The 14,940-nt window shown below is 62.0% G+C and overlaps 1 protein-coding gene across 1 annotated transcript in view; it reads right to left on the bottom strand.

Annotated features, from left to right (window-relative positions):
* Positions 1 to 33: 33 nt before the first annotated feature.
* The window catches only part of LOC117641195 (scavenger receptor class B member 1-like), a 32,750-nt gene continuing 17,843 nt past the window's right edge, over positions 34 to 14,940 (bottom strand). Inside the window, exons 3-11 of the mRNA XM_034378340.1 lie at positions 5,284 to 5,375; positions 3,770 to 3,933; positions 3,453 to 3,594; positions 3,178 to 3,378; positions 2,846 to 3,083; positions 2,562 to 2,720; positions 2,355 to 2,470; positions 2,137 to 2,262; positions 34 to 2,006 (exon numbers count right to left, since the gene is read on the bottom strand). Coding sequence (XP_034234231.1) covers positions 1,620 to 2,006; positions 2,137 to 2,262; positions 2,355 to 2,470; positions 2,562 to 2,720; positions 2,846 to 3,083; positions 3,178 to 3,378; positions 3,453 to 3,594; positions 3,770 to 3,933; positions 5,284 to 5,375 — 1,625 coding nt within the window. The 3' untranslated portion in view covers positions 34 to 1,619. The remainder of the gene's footprint in view (positions 2,007 to 2,136; positions 2,263 to 2,354; positions 2,471 to 2,561; positions 2,721 to 2,845; positions 3,084 to 3,177; positions 3,379 to 3,452; positions 3,595 to 3,769; positions 3,934 to 5,283; positions 5,376 to 14,940) is intronic.

The raw sequence follows: 14,940 nt of genomic DNA, 5'->3' as shown, positions 1-14,940 counted from the left end.
GTAGAATTCTGGCACAAGAAAAGAAACACAGAATTACATTTGCTATGTAATGGAGTTTATTTTACATAAGAACAGGTCACCCTCGAGGCGGTAAAAATTACAATCACAGACAAAATACACCTAACACTTATTACGTCCTACGCTAAACTATTAGGGTTGTCAAATGAGCTAGATCACCTTCATTGTACCATTAGTTTTGGTCTTGCTCTTTGTTAACATTAAAACAATACATACAAATAGTCAAAGTACATACATCTCAGAACGTCGTCACGACATCGAGCAACTACGACCCTTTCAATCATTATCTAACAAAACACGACAAGAAACAACAAGGACCCCCCGGGGCCAAATCGAAGCCCCATGTTTGCGCTTGTACAAATAAAATTCCTAAAATTGCTTAAGTTTCGTTAAACAAAATCGTAATATCACTCGTGGCACAGACGTTACAGCCAACACCGACCAACATACAGACAGCCGCTAGGGGGAAGAATGGGCATGCCAAACGTCTCCCATAGTATTTTACAAAAGAAAAGATTAACGCTTGACAAAAGATTTCATTTTTCGGTATGGCTGCCTGGTAAAACCATGCAAAATTTTGTGCCTGTGACATACTTGCCTCCTCAAACTCGTATGCCTACAAAAAGCTACAGTAAAAAGTCTTTAACAATGTAAGTGACCCATATTATCTTACCACACGTGTCTCTCGGTAAACGCTTTCCAACTTATAAATCTATATATACAATATCTTTGATTTGATTAAAAGAATGGGCATTCTTGGTATTCCCGATTTGACAGTCAAATCCATGACGTGGTCGGACTTAAATAACACCATTGCTTATACAGCTTATACGTATGATACATAAGACCCTGTTTCACCCTGTTCACAGAAACAAAATAATAATAATTGGTGAACTTACTCAGAATATCAAGTACCGTGTGAATGTTGCAAAATGTTATAGTTTTTTCGGTTGGTTTGGCCAGGAACGACAAGCAGGAAGCAAAGATTTAAGCACGATACTTCCGCAATCAGAAACGCATCGTAAAAACCACACGTTATGGACACATCTACCAAAATCTAGAACTGACTCGCGGCTTCCACAAACAAATTACATTATTGCTAAAATCTGGTGGGATATTGGGTTCAAGCTGATATCGGCACAACAGAGATTTTGATCAAAACTAAACCAGTCTTGGCGAGAAAAACACGGCACTGGACTCTTCCAGGCCATTCAGGTCGCAGTCTTCAAAAAAGAGCCTCTAAGTACTAGCCAAGCTTCGACACCCCAACGGGGCGACTACACTCGGCAACAATTCTTATTCTACTCCGCCGGCTTTGTGACGGCGTTGACAGCCAGCCCGTGTTTTGGGCGCTGCAGGGCGAGGGGCGCCGCGAGCACGGCACTCTCGAGCTGCTCCGGCCTCTGGCCTCGCCTGATGCAGTGCAGCAGTGCCGTCACAAAAAGGAACTTTGGTCCTAGATCCATCACAATTCACACGATCACGTTCGCGGGGCGCCATTTAGCTAAACTTTGGGACTCACCGCGCCCCGCAAACAAAAATAGAAAACAATCTAGGAAAAATAAATTACGACTTTGAAAATAGAATAGCTCCTTCCTGCTTTAGCTGAGGGCCGCCACCTGCTCCGTGGACGACGACTTGCTGGACGACAAGGGCGTCTCCGCGGTGGAGCCGCTCGTCGAAGCCGCGGACGAGGCCGTGGAGGGCGACGCGCCCGTCGAGGACCCCGACGACGAGGCCGGCAGCAGGTCCAGCGAGCTGTACGAGGACAGCGGCGGCGCCTTGGACGAGTGCACGGCGCGGAGGCCTCGGCGCAGTAGTCGCTTCCTCGCCGCCCGGTAGCTCCGCGACCACCGCCGCACCGCCAGCGCCACCATCAGGAGCCCCGCCAGCATCATGGCCGCCGTGCACAGGCGCTGCGACCAGGGCAGGATCATGACGGTGAAGTACATGGTGGCCTGGATGTACCACGGCAGGCCCACTTGGTTCTGCGAAGAAGAAAAAGAAAGATGGAATGATGCCGTCCTCCGCGGCTCCGCGGGCGGTGGGACCGGCCACAGTGTGTTGGGCAGCCTACCCTCACGGCGCACTGAGCGCGCTGGGCCTACTGGTACTTACATACTCCGCCCAGAACATGGGGATGACCTGGTTGGAGAAGCGCGCCACCTTGGTGATACCGCTCACGTCGTGCACGATGAGGTTGGACTGGCTGCGCGCCGCGGCGTTCATGGGGACGCCCGTCGTCTGCGGACAAGCAAGATCAAAGTGGCGTGGTTAGGCCGTGGGCCTTGGAGGCGAAGGAGGGCTCGGTCCTCGAACGGGGCGTCGGGGCGTACCGGCTCCACGATCACGTAGGAGTGGTGCTTGCTGCGGTTGGGCTGCATGCCGCCCACGAGCTCGTGCAGGTGCGGCGAGCTGTAGAAGTGCGGCATGGACGCGGCGATGGGGAAGTCTGCAACACGAACAGAGTTCCCTCCAATGTAGAAACCTCGGGGAAAGACAAACACGAGGGTCTTTGTCTTTTCGCAGTGTGTTCGTCTCACCGAAGTAGCAGGGCGCAAGGTCCGTGAGGCCGGCCGGCAGCGGTTCCTTCCCCGGCCTGGTGAAGCAGTCCGTCTCCGACGTGGCGTTCTCCGGCCGGTCGTACACGTCATCGGGCAGCTCGAAGCGCATCGCCGACATGCCGAGGCGGTGCTCCTCCCCTGCGCACATTCGCATTCACAAGAAGGGCGTTTACAGTGACGCTGACGCGCGACGCCAAGGGTTCGAGGGTGGTGCGGGGCGCAGGAGTGGCCGCGGCTGCGACCCTCCAGTACCCTGTACTCACGAGCGTAGTACAGCGGGGTGACGCGGCACAGCGTTTTACGGAAGTAGCGCAGCTCGTGGTCCTTGTGCACGCCCTGGTGGTAGGAGACGCCCTCCGTGCCGCCGTACACCGAGTCGCAGCGGTCCGCCGACCACCACCCCAGGTTCCGGTTGCCGTGGAAGCGGTCCATCTGGAAGAAGCGGTACTCGTTCTCCGGCCCGATGAACACGGACACCTCGTCCGTGAAGTCGTCGTAGATCTGGAAGAGGAACCGCCGTGGTTAAGGTCATGGGTTCAAAGCCCCGGCCTGTCTCCCTTTTGCTTCCTTGGCATGCCCACCAAGGGATGCCCACCCTGCTCAAGATGCCCATGTTCTCGACGGGCACGAGGTGGGGCACCAGGCGGCGCGTCACGTGCACCAGGGGGTCCGTCAGGTTCCACATGTAGTCGTACACGGAGATGTTCATGAGGGGCTGCGAGTCGAGGCGCTGCAGGATCAGGCTGAAGCCCATCTTGGTGAGGAAGGACGCGTCGTGCAGGTACGACGCCATCCCCTGCGGACAGAGAGCGCGGTCAGTGAGGACGACGACAAAGACAGAGGGCGGACCTCCATCGCCGCGCTCCTCACCAGGACGGCCAGGTTGGGCACGGTGATGGTGTCGTTGAGGCTGAGGGTGTTCATCTCCGGCAGGAAGATGGCCGTCCGCACCGCCGTGTACGTCATGGTGCCGTTCTCGTGGAACGTGGCGTTGGTGTGCGCCAGCTTTTCCCTGCCGACAGATCGCAAGACAGTCAGTTCCACTTGCCGTCCTTCGCTCCGCCTTTGCAGGCCTTTGCCTTCGCCGCGCGGGGTAGGCCGCCCATCGCTCGCGCCGCCCGCCGTGGCTGCCTACGCGGCGGGCGCACCCTTCACCGCCACCACTGCCGCACTCCGCGTGCGTCTACCTGAAGATGAAGGGCCCCACTTCCTGCATGTGCAGCTTGTTGGTGCGGCCACTCTCGAAGTCGTGCTGGTTGGTGACGTTGAAGACGTAGACGCGGAGCAGCACTTCGTCGGGGGGCGTGGCCCACCACTCGAACGCCGGCAGCCCGGGTTGCATCTTCAGCCGCTGCAACAACAGGAATGTGTATCGGGCCCGGGCACAAATGCAGTTCCAATGGTAATAAGAAAGAGCTCACTCTTTTTTCTTTTTCTTTTTAAGAAAAATAAACTTTGTTTCCATATAAAGTGGAAAGTATAAAATGGTCGCCCTTGCAGCTCGTAGTTGCAGGTACGGTGGCGCATTACCTATTCGTACCAGCCTTTGCGTCCCTACATGGCTGACTGCAACTTACTGGCCGGCTACTGTGTCGGCGGTCAGTGACCCCGCGGCCGCCCCGCGGCCGCCCCCCGCCTCGCCCCAGACAGCCCCGCCCGCCCCGCCCCGTCCAGGCCGGTGCACCGAGAGGACAACAAATGGCGAGCGTGCACGCGCCGCGCGCCGTGCCGCGCACCGACAAGCAGGCCGTGCTGCAGGCGGCTCGTCACGGTGCGTCCCGCGGGGATGGGATGGGAAGGGATCGCCTGGCCGGCTCAAGGTACCCCCTGGACGTCGACGTCGACGCCGGCGGACCTTCTCGTCCGAGCCTCAATTCCGCGCTTTGCCAGTTTTACCACGTTTCTGCCGGCGCGCTGCGGCGCTGCGGCGCGGCCGCGCTAGGCTCGCCGCCGTCGTGCGGCGCGGTGCCTCTGCCTCTGCTGGCTTTGCGGGCTGTGCTGCCTCTGCCTCGCCGTCGCCGTAGTGCCGTAGCGCCGCACTGCCATCGGCCCGGCGAGGCGGCGAGGCGGCGACCTTGCGGATGTGGGCCAGCGGCTGCCTCCTCCTGCTGCCAACCCTACCCTTCCACTTCCTCTGCGCGGCGCAGCGCGGCGCAGCGCGGCGACTGCCCCCTCCCGCCTCCCCACACCTGCCGCGCCCCCCTCCCCCGCACCCGCGGCCGCGGTTGGTTTTGTTTACATGAGATGGAGGGATTCACTCACACACGTGCACACGCGCACGTGCGAAGTGCCGGCCGGTGCACCAGCAACGCCACCAACCTGGCTGCACCGAACCGGTCCAGCTGAGCGATTCCGAAGAGTCGTTTCGTCGCTCTGTCTCTCTCGCACTCATGGGGCACTCCGTAAGGGTGCGAGAGAGACAGAGCGACAAAGCGATCTTCTGAATCACTCGGCAGCTACACCACAAGGGGCGTTGGCGTTGGCGCTGCCATATTGCCGCGAGTGTCGCGGTTCGCCCCGCCGGCCGTTCCGTCCGCCATCCGTCTGCCTTGCTGGCGCTGGCGCGCCGCCGGCAGGCTCGGCCAAAAGAGTGGGTTCCGGTGGCGCGGCGCGGGGCGGGGCCCTGACTCGAGCCAGCACCTTGCCGTCGGCAAGCCGCCCGCAAGCGCCGCCGGGTTCAAGGGCCGCCGCCTGCACTTACCTCCCGCATCAGCATGTCGTAGGGCGTGAAGACGGTGGTGACGACGCCGAGGAAGAGGCACAGGCATCCCGCCAGCAGGAGGGCCCACGTCACTGCAACACAGACACGGCGCACATGAGTACGACGTCCTTACATCCTCGGCCATGCGGAAGCGGCCGCCGCGTTGCCGTTTTGGCGCGAAAAGCGGTGCAGGCCATGCCAGCCTGCAGGGCGGCGGCACGGCCGGCACCTCACCGCGTAAATGTTTCCAGGTCACAACGCCTTTAGCCTTTAGGTCACCGCGCGGCGGTCAGGGTCGCGGAGCGAGGCAGGACGTGCGGCGCGCATCCTGTCGCTCACCGGCCGAGGGTCCCCGTCGTCCTGGCCTGGCCGTCTCGGACGTCTCGGACGTCCAGGCCGTCCTGGCCCACGCGAGCGTCGCGGGGACGCTTTCGCACGGTGTCCTCGCGTTCCGGCAGGCGAGGGATCGGACTGTCGCGCACCTGCCACGCCTGCCAGGACGAACGGCTTCATGGTGCTTGCTTTGTCGCGCTCGGGCACGGCGGGCATCTTCTGCCCGAGGGCCCCTGACAACAGCCCTCGTGGCGGCGGCGAGCAAAAATGAAACAAAAATTGCCCATGACTGCGGGATTGGGTCCGGTGGGAACGGATTACTTTTGGAGACCTCATTTTCCTTTTTGGAGAACAATAAAGGATTTGGCAGGGAGCAATGCTGTCGTCAGCGCCCCTAGCAGCTCGTTGTCATGTCCGACAAGATACCAGGTCGTTCCAACCAATCCGAATGGGTTCGCGTAGCTTCCGTCAGCATCGCCAGCGTGCCCGCTCTTTGCCTGCCCGCCTGTTTGCCCGGCCGTGACGGCCACTGCACTGCAGTGCCTGAGTGCATCGCGCTGCAGGCGCTGCACTACCTTGTCATCGCCACGAGTCAGTCATGGTCCAAAACGAAGGAAGGATTCCAGCGACGACTCATGGGTCCACTTGGAGTGTTGTTACCCCCGCCGAGGAAAAACACCGCCCGCCACGGGAAGCCGAGGGGTACGGGGGTGGCGGGGACGGGGCGGGGCCGTGGTCGCGAAGCTCCTCTGGAAGGGACTCGGCGAGGATCCGAGCAGACAGGTGTGAGGGTCGTCGGGTGCCATGGCACTGCCAGTGTACTCGCGTAGTCGGGGCCCTTATTGCCCTTGCCGAGGCGTGGAGTGGGCTTTCGCCAGACCATTGACTCCTCAAGGGCGGGTAGGGTCTCGGCGTACCTGCGCACACAGCCTGCACAGCACAGCTTCGTTCGTCGCCGCCGCGGTACTCGTTCCGAGAAGGCGCCGACGAGTGCGCAAAATAACAGGTATTTTAAAATGCTCCCCCGTTAAAATTACACACACCGGAAGAATAATTTAAATAAAAGTCTTGCACCTCATGAAGCCTGGTGAACGTGAACAAGGATGTTATTACCCAGGTGCGAAGCGCCTAGTTGCCCGTGCGTTCCATTGCCATTCACACAGCGGCTGGCTGTGGGTCCTGCGGGTCCGCACCGCGCAGCACCGCGCCGACTAAAACTAGCCACTGACCTTCCAGGCGACTTCTTTTCCGGACGCCAAACTCCAAACCCATCCCGGGCAGGCGGGCCGTCGGCCGCGCCGTGCGATGCCATAAAAGTGGCAGGCCGCCTTACCTTCACCTTGCGCGCCTCCGCCTAGAGAGTGCAGGGCAGGGTGGTGCAGGGCGCACATCACCGCGCGGGCCGGGCCTGGCCGCGCCGCCGCGGTGTCAATGGGCGGCGCGTGGCTTCCTCTCGCCGCTCGCCGCGGACCAGAAGAAGGCCCTCAGCCTGGCCGCGCCGTCCGCCCTGGCATGTCGCCTGGCACGCCGCGCATCCCCGTCCGCTCCTCTCCTTGGCGGAGCGAAATGTCGCCGCGACTCATAAATGGGACATCCCGTCCACGCACGTGCCGCGGCGTGGCGTGGCGGCGTGGTGGCGTGGCGGCGTGCCCACGGTAATGGGAGGGTCGTTAGTCGAACGTTAACGCGCGGAGGACGACGCCGAGGGCCTCCAGGGCGACGCTGCGACGCCGCGACGCCGTGCCGCAGACAATGCGTCCGCCGCGCCGCGGTGTGCAACTGCATCCGTCACTCGTTGATGGTGCCGTGGCGCGACGCGGAGCACGCCAACAAGTGCGGCGCCGCGGTCTTTAATTGTGGATCGTTTTGAAATTGCGCAGTCCGGCGGGCTGGTCCGATTGTCCCGCACGGTGCAATCGACACCGAATCAATCGACGTCGGCGACGTCCATTCTGATGCGGATTCGACGCCAAAGCTATTCGCGGGGCTGGCGGGGCGGTCGGCACCGCGTCCACGTCGTGCGAGGAAAGCAGCTCAGCGAGGCGCTAATTCAAGGGTGCTGGGCTGGTGAGGCTGGTGCGGCGGTCGCGGCGTGAGGATGGCCAGCACCTTCGCTTCCGGATTCAGATTGAGATTGCAGCCAGCCGGCCGGCCCGCAGGCAGGCAGGCAGGCAGGCAGGCAGGGCAAGGGCGAAGGACGGGGACCTTGACTTTTCGGAGCGCCAGCTCTCGGACTCCTCGACCGGGCGAGTGGCGGCAACTGCCGCGCTGCGCTGCGCTGTGCCCATGCTGCGCGCTGTGCCGGGTGGGCACGGCGGCTCTTCGCCTCTTTTCTTTGCGTCCCGCCGAACGTGCCGCACCGGCTGCTGGAAACCTACTGCAGGAAGTGAAGTTAGGCCCCAGTCAACCACCTCGCTAGGTTAACCGGTTGGGCCACCCTGATGGATGACGGGCACCGCGATGCTGCGATGCCCCGGTCGCGACAAGACAAGTGCCGATGCCCCGCGTGGCCACGGCGTGGTCATGGCGCAGCCGGAGAGACGGCCAGCCCAATAAACGGCGGGGATGGCGCCGGGCTGCGGGTGGCCGGGACGGGATCGGATGACGCCGCGCCCGCCGCGCCGCGCTTCCTGGGTCGCGGCTCTACCGTCCGGCGCGGCCCAATCGATGCGCGTGCGCGGCCATGCGGCCGTGCGGCCGGCCATCCTCGCGGCCGTGAAAAGGCAAAGCATCCAAAGGCTTTCCTCGGCGAGGCTCGCGGCTCGCAGGTGTGGCGCCCCCCCCCCCCCCCGCCGAGGTCAAGTTCGCGACGCGTGTGGCGGCGTGGCGCGGTGCCGGTCTAGGCGTGGGTGCGTCGAGCCGGCCAGAGCATTGTGTCGGCCTTTTCGCTTTCACTGCGTGTGAAAGAGGAAGTGGTCGCTCGGTTCCTGGACGCGGCGATGCTCCCCGTCGGGCACGACGGCGTCAGGCACTTCGGCACTAGGGCGCGGCCCGCGGCGGCCCGCAGCGACACCTTGACTGACTAGCAATGAAGCGTGCAGTGCAGCTCCTCCTCCACAGTGTGTGTGCCTTTGCCGCCTTTCCGGCGGTTGAGAAACCACTCGTGCATGTCTGCGGCTTGTGCTCGACAAACCGCACCTGCTTCCAGGACACAGAAAAATATGGAATTTGAAAAAAAGTAAAAAAAATAGGATGGGCTGGGGACTTGAACCAGTGGCATTGCATGCGAGGGCTCCCACACACTACTACACTACAACTGGCCGCGGGGATGTGTAGTAATAATCGTAACCTAGCCTCTGTCAATTTAATGTGTCAGCCCAAGGTGCCTCCATCTCCACACCAGCGACGCGACTGCGTAGTTGGTACGTAACGCATCGAATACTAGCAATGGAGGCTCCAAGCATAAAGCCCTACTGCCACCGGGATTTTTATTCACCTCGTGCACGTTCATTGACAGCTCTTTTCCTTTTTTGGGAGGGAGGAAAGGGGTGGTTCGTTTTATTCGAAATAGTTTTTCCATAAGTACGAAAACAATATGCCCCACGAGGCGGGGCTCCGTATGGAACCGCCAGGCAGGCAAAAATTTTGCCGTAAAAACCGTCAGCAGCATCTTCGGGGATCGAACCCGCGCCCGCGAAGTCGGCGCGATGCGATGCGGTTGGAGGGGGATGGCACGGCGGCGACGGTTCCTTCGGGTTCCTTACCTCAGACAACACGCGGCGAGGCGAGGCGAGGTGGCGGGGGGCAAGGACGACGGGCTGGGTCCCGGGGGAAAGGGGAAGGGGGAGGGGGGAGGGGTGACGTAACACGCGACACTGTAAGGTGGCGCCGGATGTGAGGCGGGGAGTCCCATCCGCCCTAATCCCCATTGCCCATTGAACGGCTGTCAGACTGTCGGTCCCGAAGAGGCGCGGGGTCGGCGCTCGGCGCGCTCGGTGTCGGCATCTCTGTCGCACGCTCGCGCTGGCCGGGCCGGCCGGCCGGGCAGTGCTGTCACCGCCATGCCGCGGCACCACGTAACGCCCGTAACAGCGAATCGGCACCGCGGCCATACGGATACTCAGCGACACACTACCTTTGGCGCCACCGCTGCCTTTACGAGTGTCGCTGTCGCCGCTCCGTCTCCCTCGCACTCGCGGCGCGTCCCCGGCGTCCCGCGGGGGTGCGAGAGAGACAGACCGGTGACAGCGGCGGCCCTGAGTGAGTGCAGTCCGCGACGCCCGCGATGCATCGCATCGGCCGTCCTGTCAGGAAAGATGAGCAGGAAAGAGAGGGACGGTGTGGGAACGGCTGTGCCGCTCTTGAGGATGTGGGTCAAGTTGGAGGGCAGCGCGCGGCCGGCGTGCCAGCATTACGCCCCGGCTGGCGATGCCGAGCGCGGACTGGCCGGCCGGCCGGCTCACCTTTGCAAATTGGTAATGAAAGTGGCGAGCGGCCGCCGCAGCCGCCGCGGCGTGCTCGCGCTGCACCGCTGCACTTCCGCGAGCCGGCCTGTCTGTCTCTCTCCCTCTCACGGCGCGGCGCGCAGGGCCCGGCCGCACTTTCTTCCTCTTTGCCCGTTTTGCCTTTTGCCGGTTGGGTCCCCAAGGGCGGCGCGACGCAGTGCGACGCTCCTGCCCCCTCCCCGCTCCCCGAGCCGGCGGTGACGTCCTGCGCGGCCATCGGCCTCTCCCCTGGCCTCTAGGTGAGGCGGCGGCAGTGCCCGGCCGTCCTGCTGTCCTGTGCGCGGCGCGCCGGGCCGAGCCGGGCCCGAGGGCAGCGCGTCCCCGGGGCGGTGCAAAAGCTGAGACGAACAGGGACGGCCACTCCCCTTCCTCTGCGCCCCGCCTGGCTAGCCTGGCCGGCCCGGCCCCCGGCCCGGCCCCACCCACGCACCGTGTCGCCAGCCCAGGCAGCCCGGGGCCGGCCGCAGCGCAGCCTTGCAGAAAAAAGGTTTCCCTCCAATCCATTTTCCAGCGTCGAATGACAAGGCCAAGGAAAATGCGGCGTTTCGGAGCACGATAAGGACTTGACTCTTTCTTACACACCAAGAACAATGGAGGAGCGCTTTAATTTCAAAACAACTGTTCCGCGACTTCGCGCGTCTTCCGCGCCGTTTACCGCACATTACACACTGCACAATTGAAGAATTTACAAGGCGCTGAGTTTTATGGCGCCGCGCTGGCGGCCGTCGTCGCCGTGCTCGTAAACCGGCAAATGCAACACCGGCACCGCACCGCCATGGCACCGCCACGGCACCGCTCTGCACGGACAGGCCGGGACGACGCGACAGTGCCGCCCGCACGCGTGCCTGCGGGCTCATGCATCGCTCTGTCCCTCTCGCACCCCAGACGCCACATTTGAGTGCGACAGAGACAGAGCGACAAAACACTCGGCCCGCGGGGAGTCCACCGCTGGGAAGCAGCCCAGTCAGGTGTACAGGTACGCAAAACTCGGCGCCAAACTTTTTTTTTAGCTTCCGCTGCCGGCATAATCGATAACATGGATGCATAATCCGGCCTTGATGCAGTACATCAGGCGGCAAAAAGGCCTTTGCAGCTCCCCGACAAAGAACCGGCGGCCAAGTGACAGCTGAACTTGACACGCGGCGACCCGGCCGACGACGCCTCCAGTGTCGAAGGCGACGGGCTACTTGTCGGCGAGCCGCTGCTGCAGGGCGGCGCGGGGCCGGCCGGCCGCTGCCCACGCGATGATCTGTGGAGCTGCTGACGCTCTTTCTCTCTCGCACCCTTAAGAGCCTCTCCATGAGTGGGACAGAGGCAGAGCGACGCAGCTGTGCAGCGACACTGTGGACCGTGTGGTCCCAGAAGAAAGCTACCCTTTTTCTGCCTCCAGAAAAAGAGCCGACCCCGTTCATAGACTGCACGCACGAGAGTGACAACCTCACCTCGCCGCGCCGCGCAGAGAGCAAACTAACGATAAAAACTTTTGCTTTCTAACGTCCCTGAATAGGTCGCCAGAATATCGAACCCATGATGGTACCAGTGGATTCCTCGCTTGAAGGACAGCCCTCCGGTGTTGTGTTTTGATTCGATTCCCATTCGAGGACGGTAGCTCAAAACTTGTTCGCCAGGCCGGCTCGGCTGGTCCCCTCGACGTGCACCCATAGAGACTCAGAGAATCGCAGAATAAGAGAATCAAAGAATGGGCCCGCCCGCTGCCGCGCTACCGCCCGCACGGGGCAGGATGACGCGGCTGGTTAGGGTAATGGTTCCGAACCACTTCCTGGTCTGGTGCCCGATGCTGCCCGATGCCGCCCGATGCCGCCAATGGCCCCATCTCGTGCAACAAACGCGTTGCGTCAGCGTCAGGGCGACTGTGTGTGTTTGTATGTGTGTCCAAAGAAAAATGAAGCGCCGCGTTCGCATCCTATCGCGGACAAAAGGGAGCGAGTGGCGGCTACGTCTATGTGTGTGTCTCTGCCGCTGCGCCGCGCACGAGGGACGCTCCTGCACACGTCCAGCGTCGTCGAGGTGGCTCCAGCCGCTCCAGCGCGACGGGGACCGCGACGAGGGACGCTCCTGCACACGTCCAGCGTCGTCGAGGTGGCTCCAGCCGCTCCCCCAAGCGCGGGGGTTTCGAGGCCGTGGTCGCGTCGCTGCCCCAGTGCAGGCCGGCACAAGCGGGATGCAGGCGTCTGCGCTTCCCCGTCGCCGGGGGTGGCCGTCGGGGACCTGTAGACTGATTCCGCACAGTGTACCCGTCGGTCTATCTCTCTCCCACCGGTATGGAGCGCCCCATGGGTGCGAGAGAGAGAGCTCCCACTCGGAATCAGTCTTCAGGGTCTTCATGACCACCCGACGCGCACCAACAGTGCTCCCGTCGCTCTGTCTCCCTCGCACCCCCTGCGGTACGTTTACGAGTTTAGAGAGAAACAGAGCGCCGAAAGCATGGGCCGTCCGGGCCGGGCCGGGCCGTCCCGGTGCACGCGTCTCGGCCGCGTCGCCGCGTCACGTTACATAAACGAGTGTGGCAACGCCACGCCGGCGCGACGCGCGACGCGACGCAGGCGACAATAGACAAAAGCAGATCAGCGCGACGATTAATCAGGCGAATGGCGCTTCGTGACGACGACGGTGACGACCCGAACGGCCCAGCCGAGCCCGGGCCGAGCGTCGAGCGTCGCAACTGCGTGACGTGGCGACACGATGCGTCACCTGCCCCGCGGGCACGCACGCACGCTCGCACGCTCGCAAGGCACACTCGCACGCTCGTTCGCACGCACGCTCGTTCGCACGCACGCATGCACCGTAGCGACGAGTGCTTTTATTTTTATTTTCGCAGTGCCATCTGCATTCCGACGCACCCTTTGCACTATGGATGGGCCGTCGCAGCGCCGCCATGCGCCATTGCCAAGGCCAGGAGTTTCCGGCAGACGGACGGACGGGGACGGGCGAACAGACGGACACACAGACAGACAGACTCGCCCGCCTTTCAGGCGAAGAACGGCCAAGTTCTACAATGGGCACTCGAAAGCATTCACAGGTTACTTTTTTTTCCGCTGACTAAATGTTTATGGCTCTCCTTTTGCATATCCCAAAGTGTCAATTTTGACGAGATGTTTGTTTGCGAGTCACACACCGCCACTGTACACGTGATTACACATTTAATCACGAACTGGCTCGCATGATTCGACCCGCAATAACCGTTGCGACACGGTCGGCGACTGTACAGTCCCGCGTCTCTCGGCCTCTCGCCGATGATTGGCGGCGAGGTGTCACTGGTGTCACCCAGTGGCCCCGCACGCCCCGGATGCCCCGCAAGCCCCGGACGCAGGACGCCGGACTTTCCCGCGCGTGCGCACGACGCACGCCATGTGGACGCATCCCTCCCGCTGCTCGTAAACAACAACAACTAACGTCGAGAGCCTCCAGTCTCAAAATCTCGGCCGAAGCGTGCCGGCTCACAGTGGGTCGGCGGAAGACCGGTGCAGGCGGCCGAAACTCTAGACTCGTTTCGAGCTCCAGAGTCGCTAAACAGGACTCGAACCGAACGTGTGGTCCCACCAATGGATTCCTCGTTCGGAGAGCAATCCAGTGGTGGGGTCCATCTGGCCCACCGTGCGGCTAGCTCGGGCTTTTGCAAACGGACGCACCGGGATAATGGTTCGGCCTCGTTGAGTCTCGGCTCGCCGCGGCGTAGGATACCTGGGATCCCGTAGGACGCATAACCTTGCCGCCGGGAGCCGTGCCGGCCGTGCCGGCCGTGCCGCGGAGCGGTGCGGTCATCATAATCACCGCCTTCCTTTTTCGATTACTTACCGGTTACCATGGTTACCACGCGTCGACAACGGACTCCCGCATGCAACCGCCGTTTTCTTTTCGGGCAGCTTTGGTCCTGTGTGCACGCGCGTGTTTGTGACTTTGTCTCTTTTTTCCGGCGACAGGGACTCAGGAAATCATAACGCGTCGATCGATCATTGTCGAGCTGTTCTTCAGAACTCAAAATGCAAAAGAGGCGGACTGCACTGCGGTGCACGCACAGCAGTGTGTCGCGCATGTCACGCATCATGGGAGGCGCCCAAAAACAAGCAGCGGCGGCGGCAGCGCGACCTGCTCGGGTATTGCTATGAAAATGAAGCAGCAGGAGACATAATGTGAGGCGATTGGTCAGGGTGTCGGGGAAAAGGAAGGGAGGGGGCGAATGGAACCAGTGACGCAGTGGCGGCATTGACCGATTCACTGCGTTCTGCCACCACAAGTGCCGCGTCTGATAACTAGTCGTCCGCCTACGAGACTGCGAGAGTGCGAGACCCGGGCCGTCGCTAGCAGTCGCTAGGTCAGGGTGGTTTGGAAGGTCGCGGGTTCAAAGACTCGTCGGCTCTTCCGGGATTTGGGTGGCCGTCCTGGCCTACGGCGGCTCGGCCTGTGTGCAAGCGAGCGTGGCGGGGCGGGAAGGTTCGGCCCGGGCGGGGCGGCGCGGCGCGGACGCGGGCGCCGGGCGCACGGCTGCCGCGCGGGGCCGGGCGGCCGGCGCGGGCGGTGCCATGCCGTCATTGATTTACAGCCAGGAATCTAAACAACTGCTAAACGCTCGACTACCCAAAAATCCCAGAACGCTCCGGACGGGAACGGCATTGACGTCTGCAGTGGCCGGACTCCTACTCCTGGACGAACCCTGTGGGTGTGTGTGTTTGTGTGAGTGTGTGTGTGTGCGCGCGCGCGTGTGTATCTGTGTCCGTCCGTCCGAGCGCGCGCGTGTGCCGTCTGTGCGTGCCGTGCGTGCCGTGGCGGGTCGCCCCAATCGCCCCTTAACAAGTGCAATGACCTCAGCAGGTCAGTTGTGGCGGCGCGGCAGCGCTAGGCTAGGATTCAACAGACGGCA

Source organism: Thrips palmi, unplaced genomic scaffold, assembly GCF_012932325.1.
Source record: "Thrips palmi isolate BJ-2018 unplaced genomic scaffold, TpBJ-2018v1 HiC_scaffold_15, whole genome shotgun sequence".
NCBI classification, from domain to species: Eukaryota; Metazoa; Arthropoda; class Insecta; order Thysanoptera; family Thripidae; genus Thrips; species Thrips palmi.
This window is presented reverse-complemented; position numbering and strand designations above follow the sequence as displayed.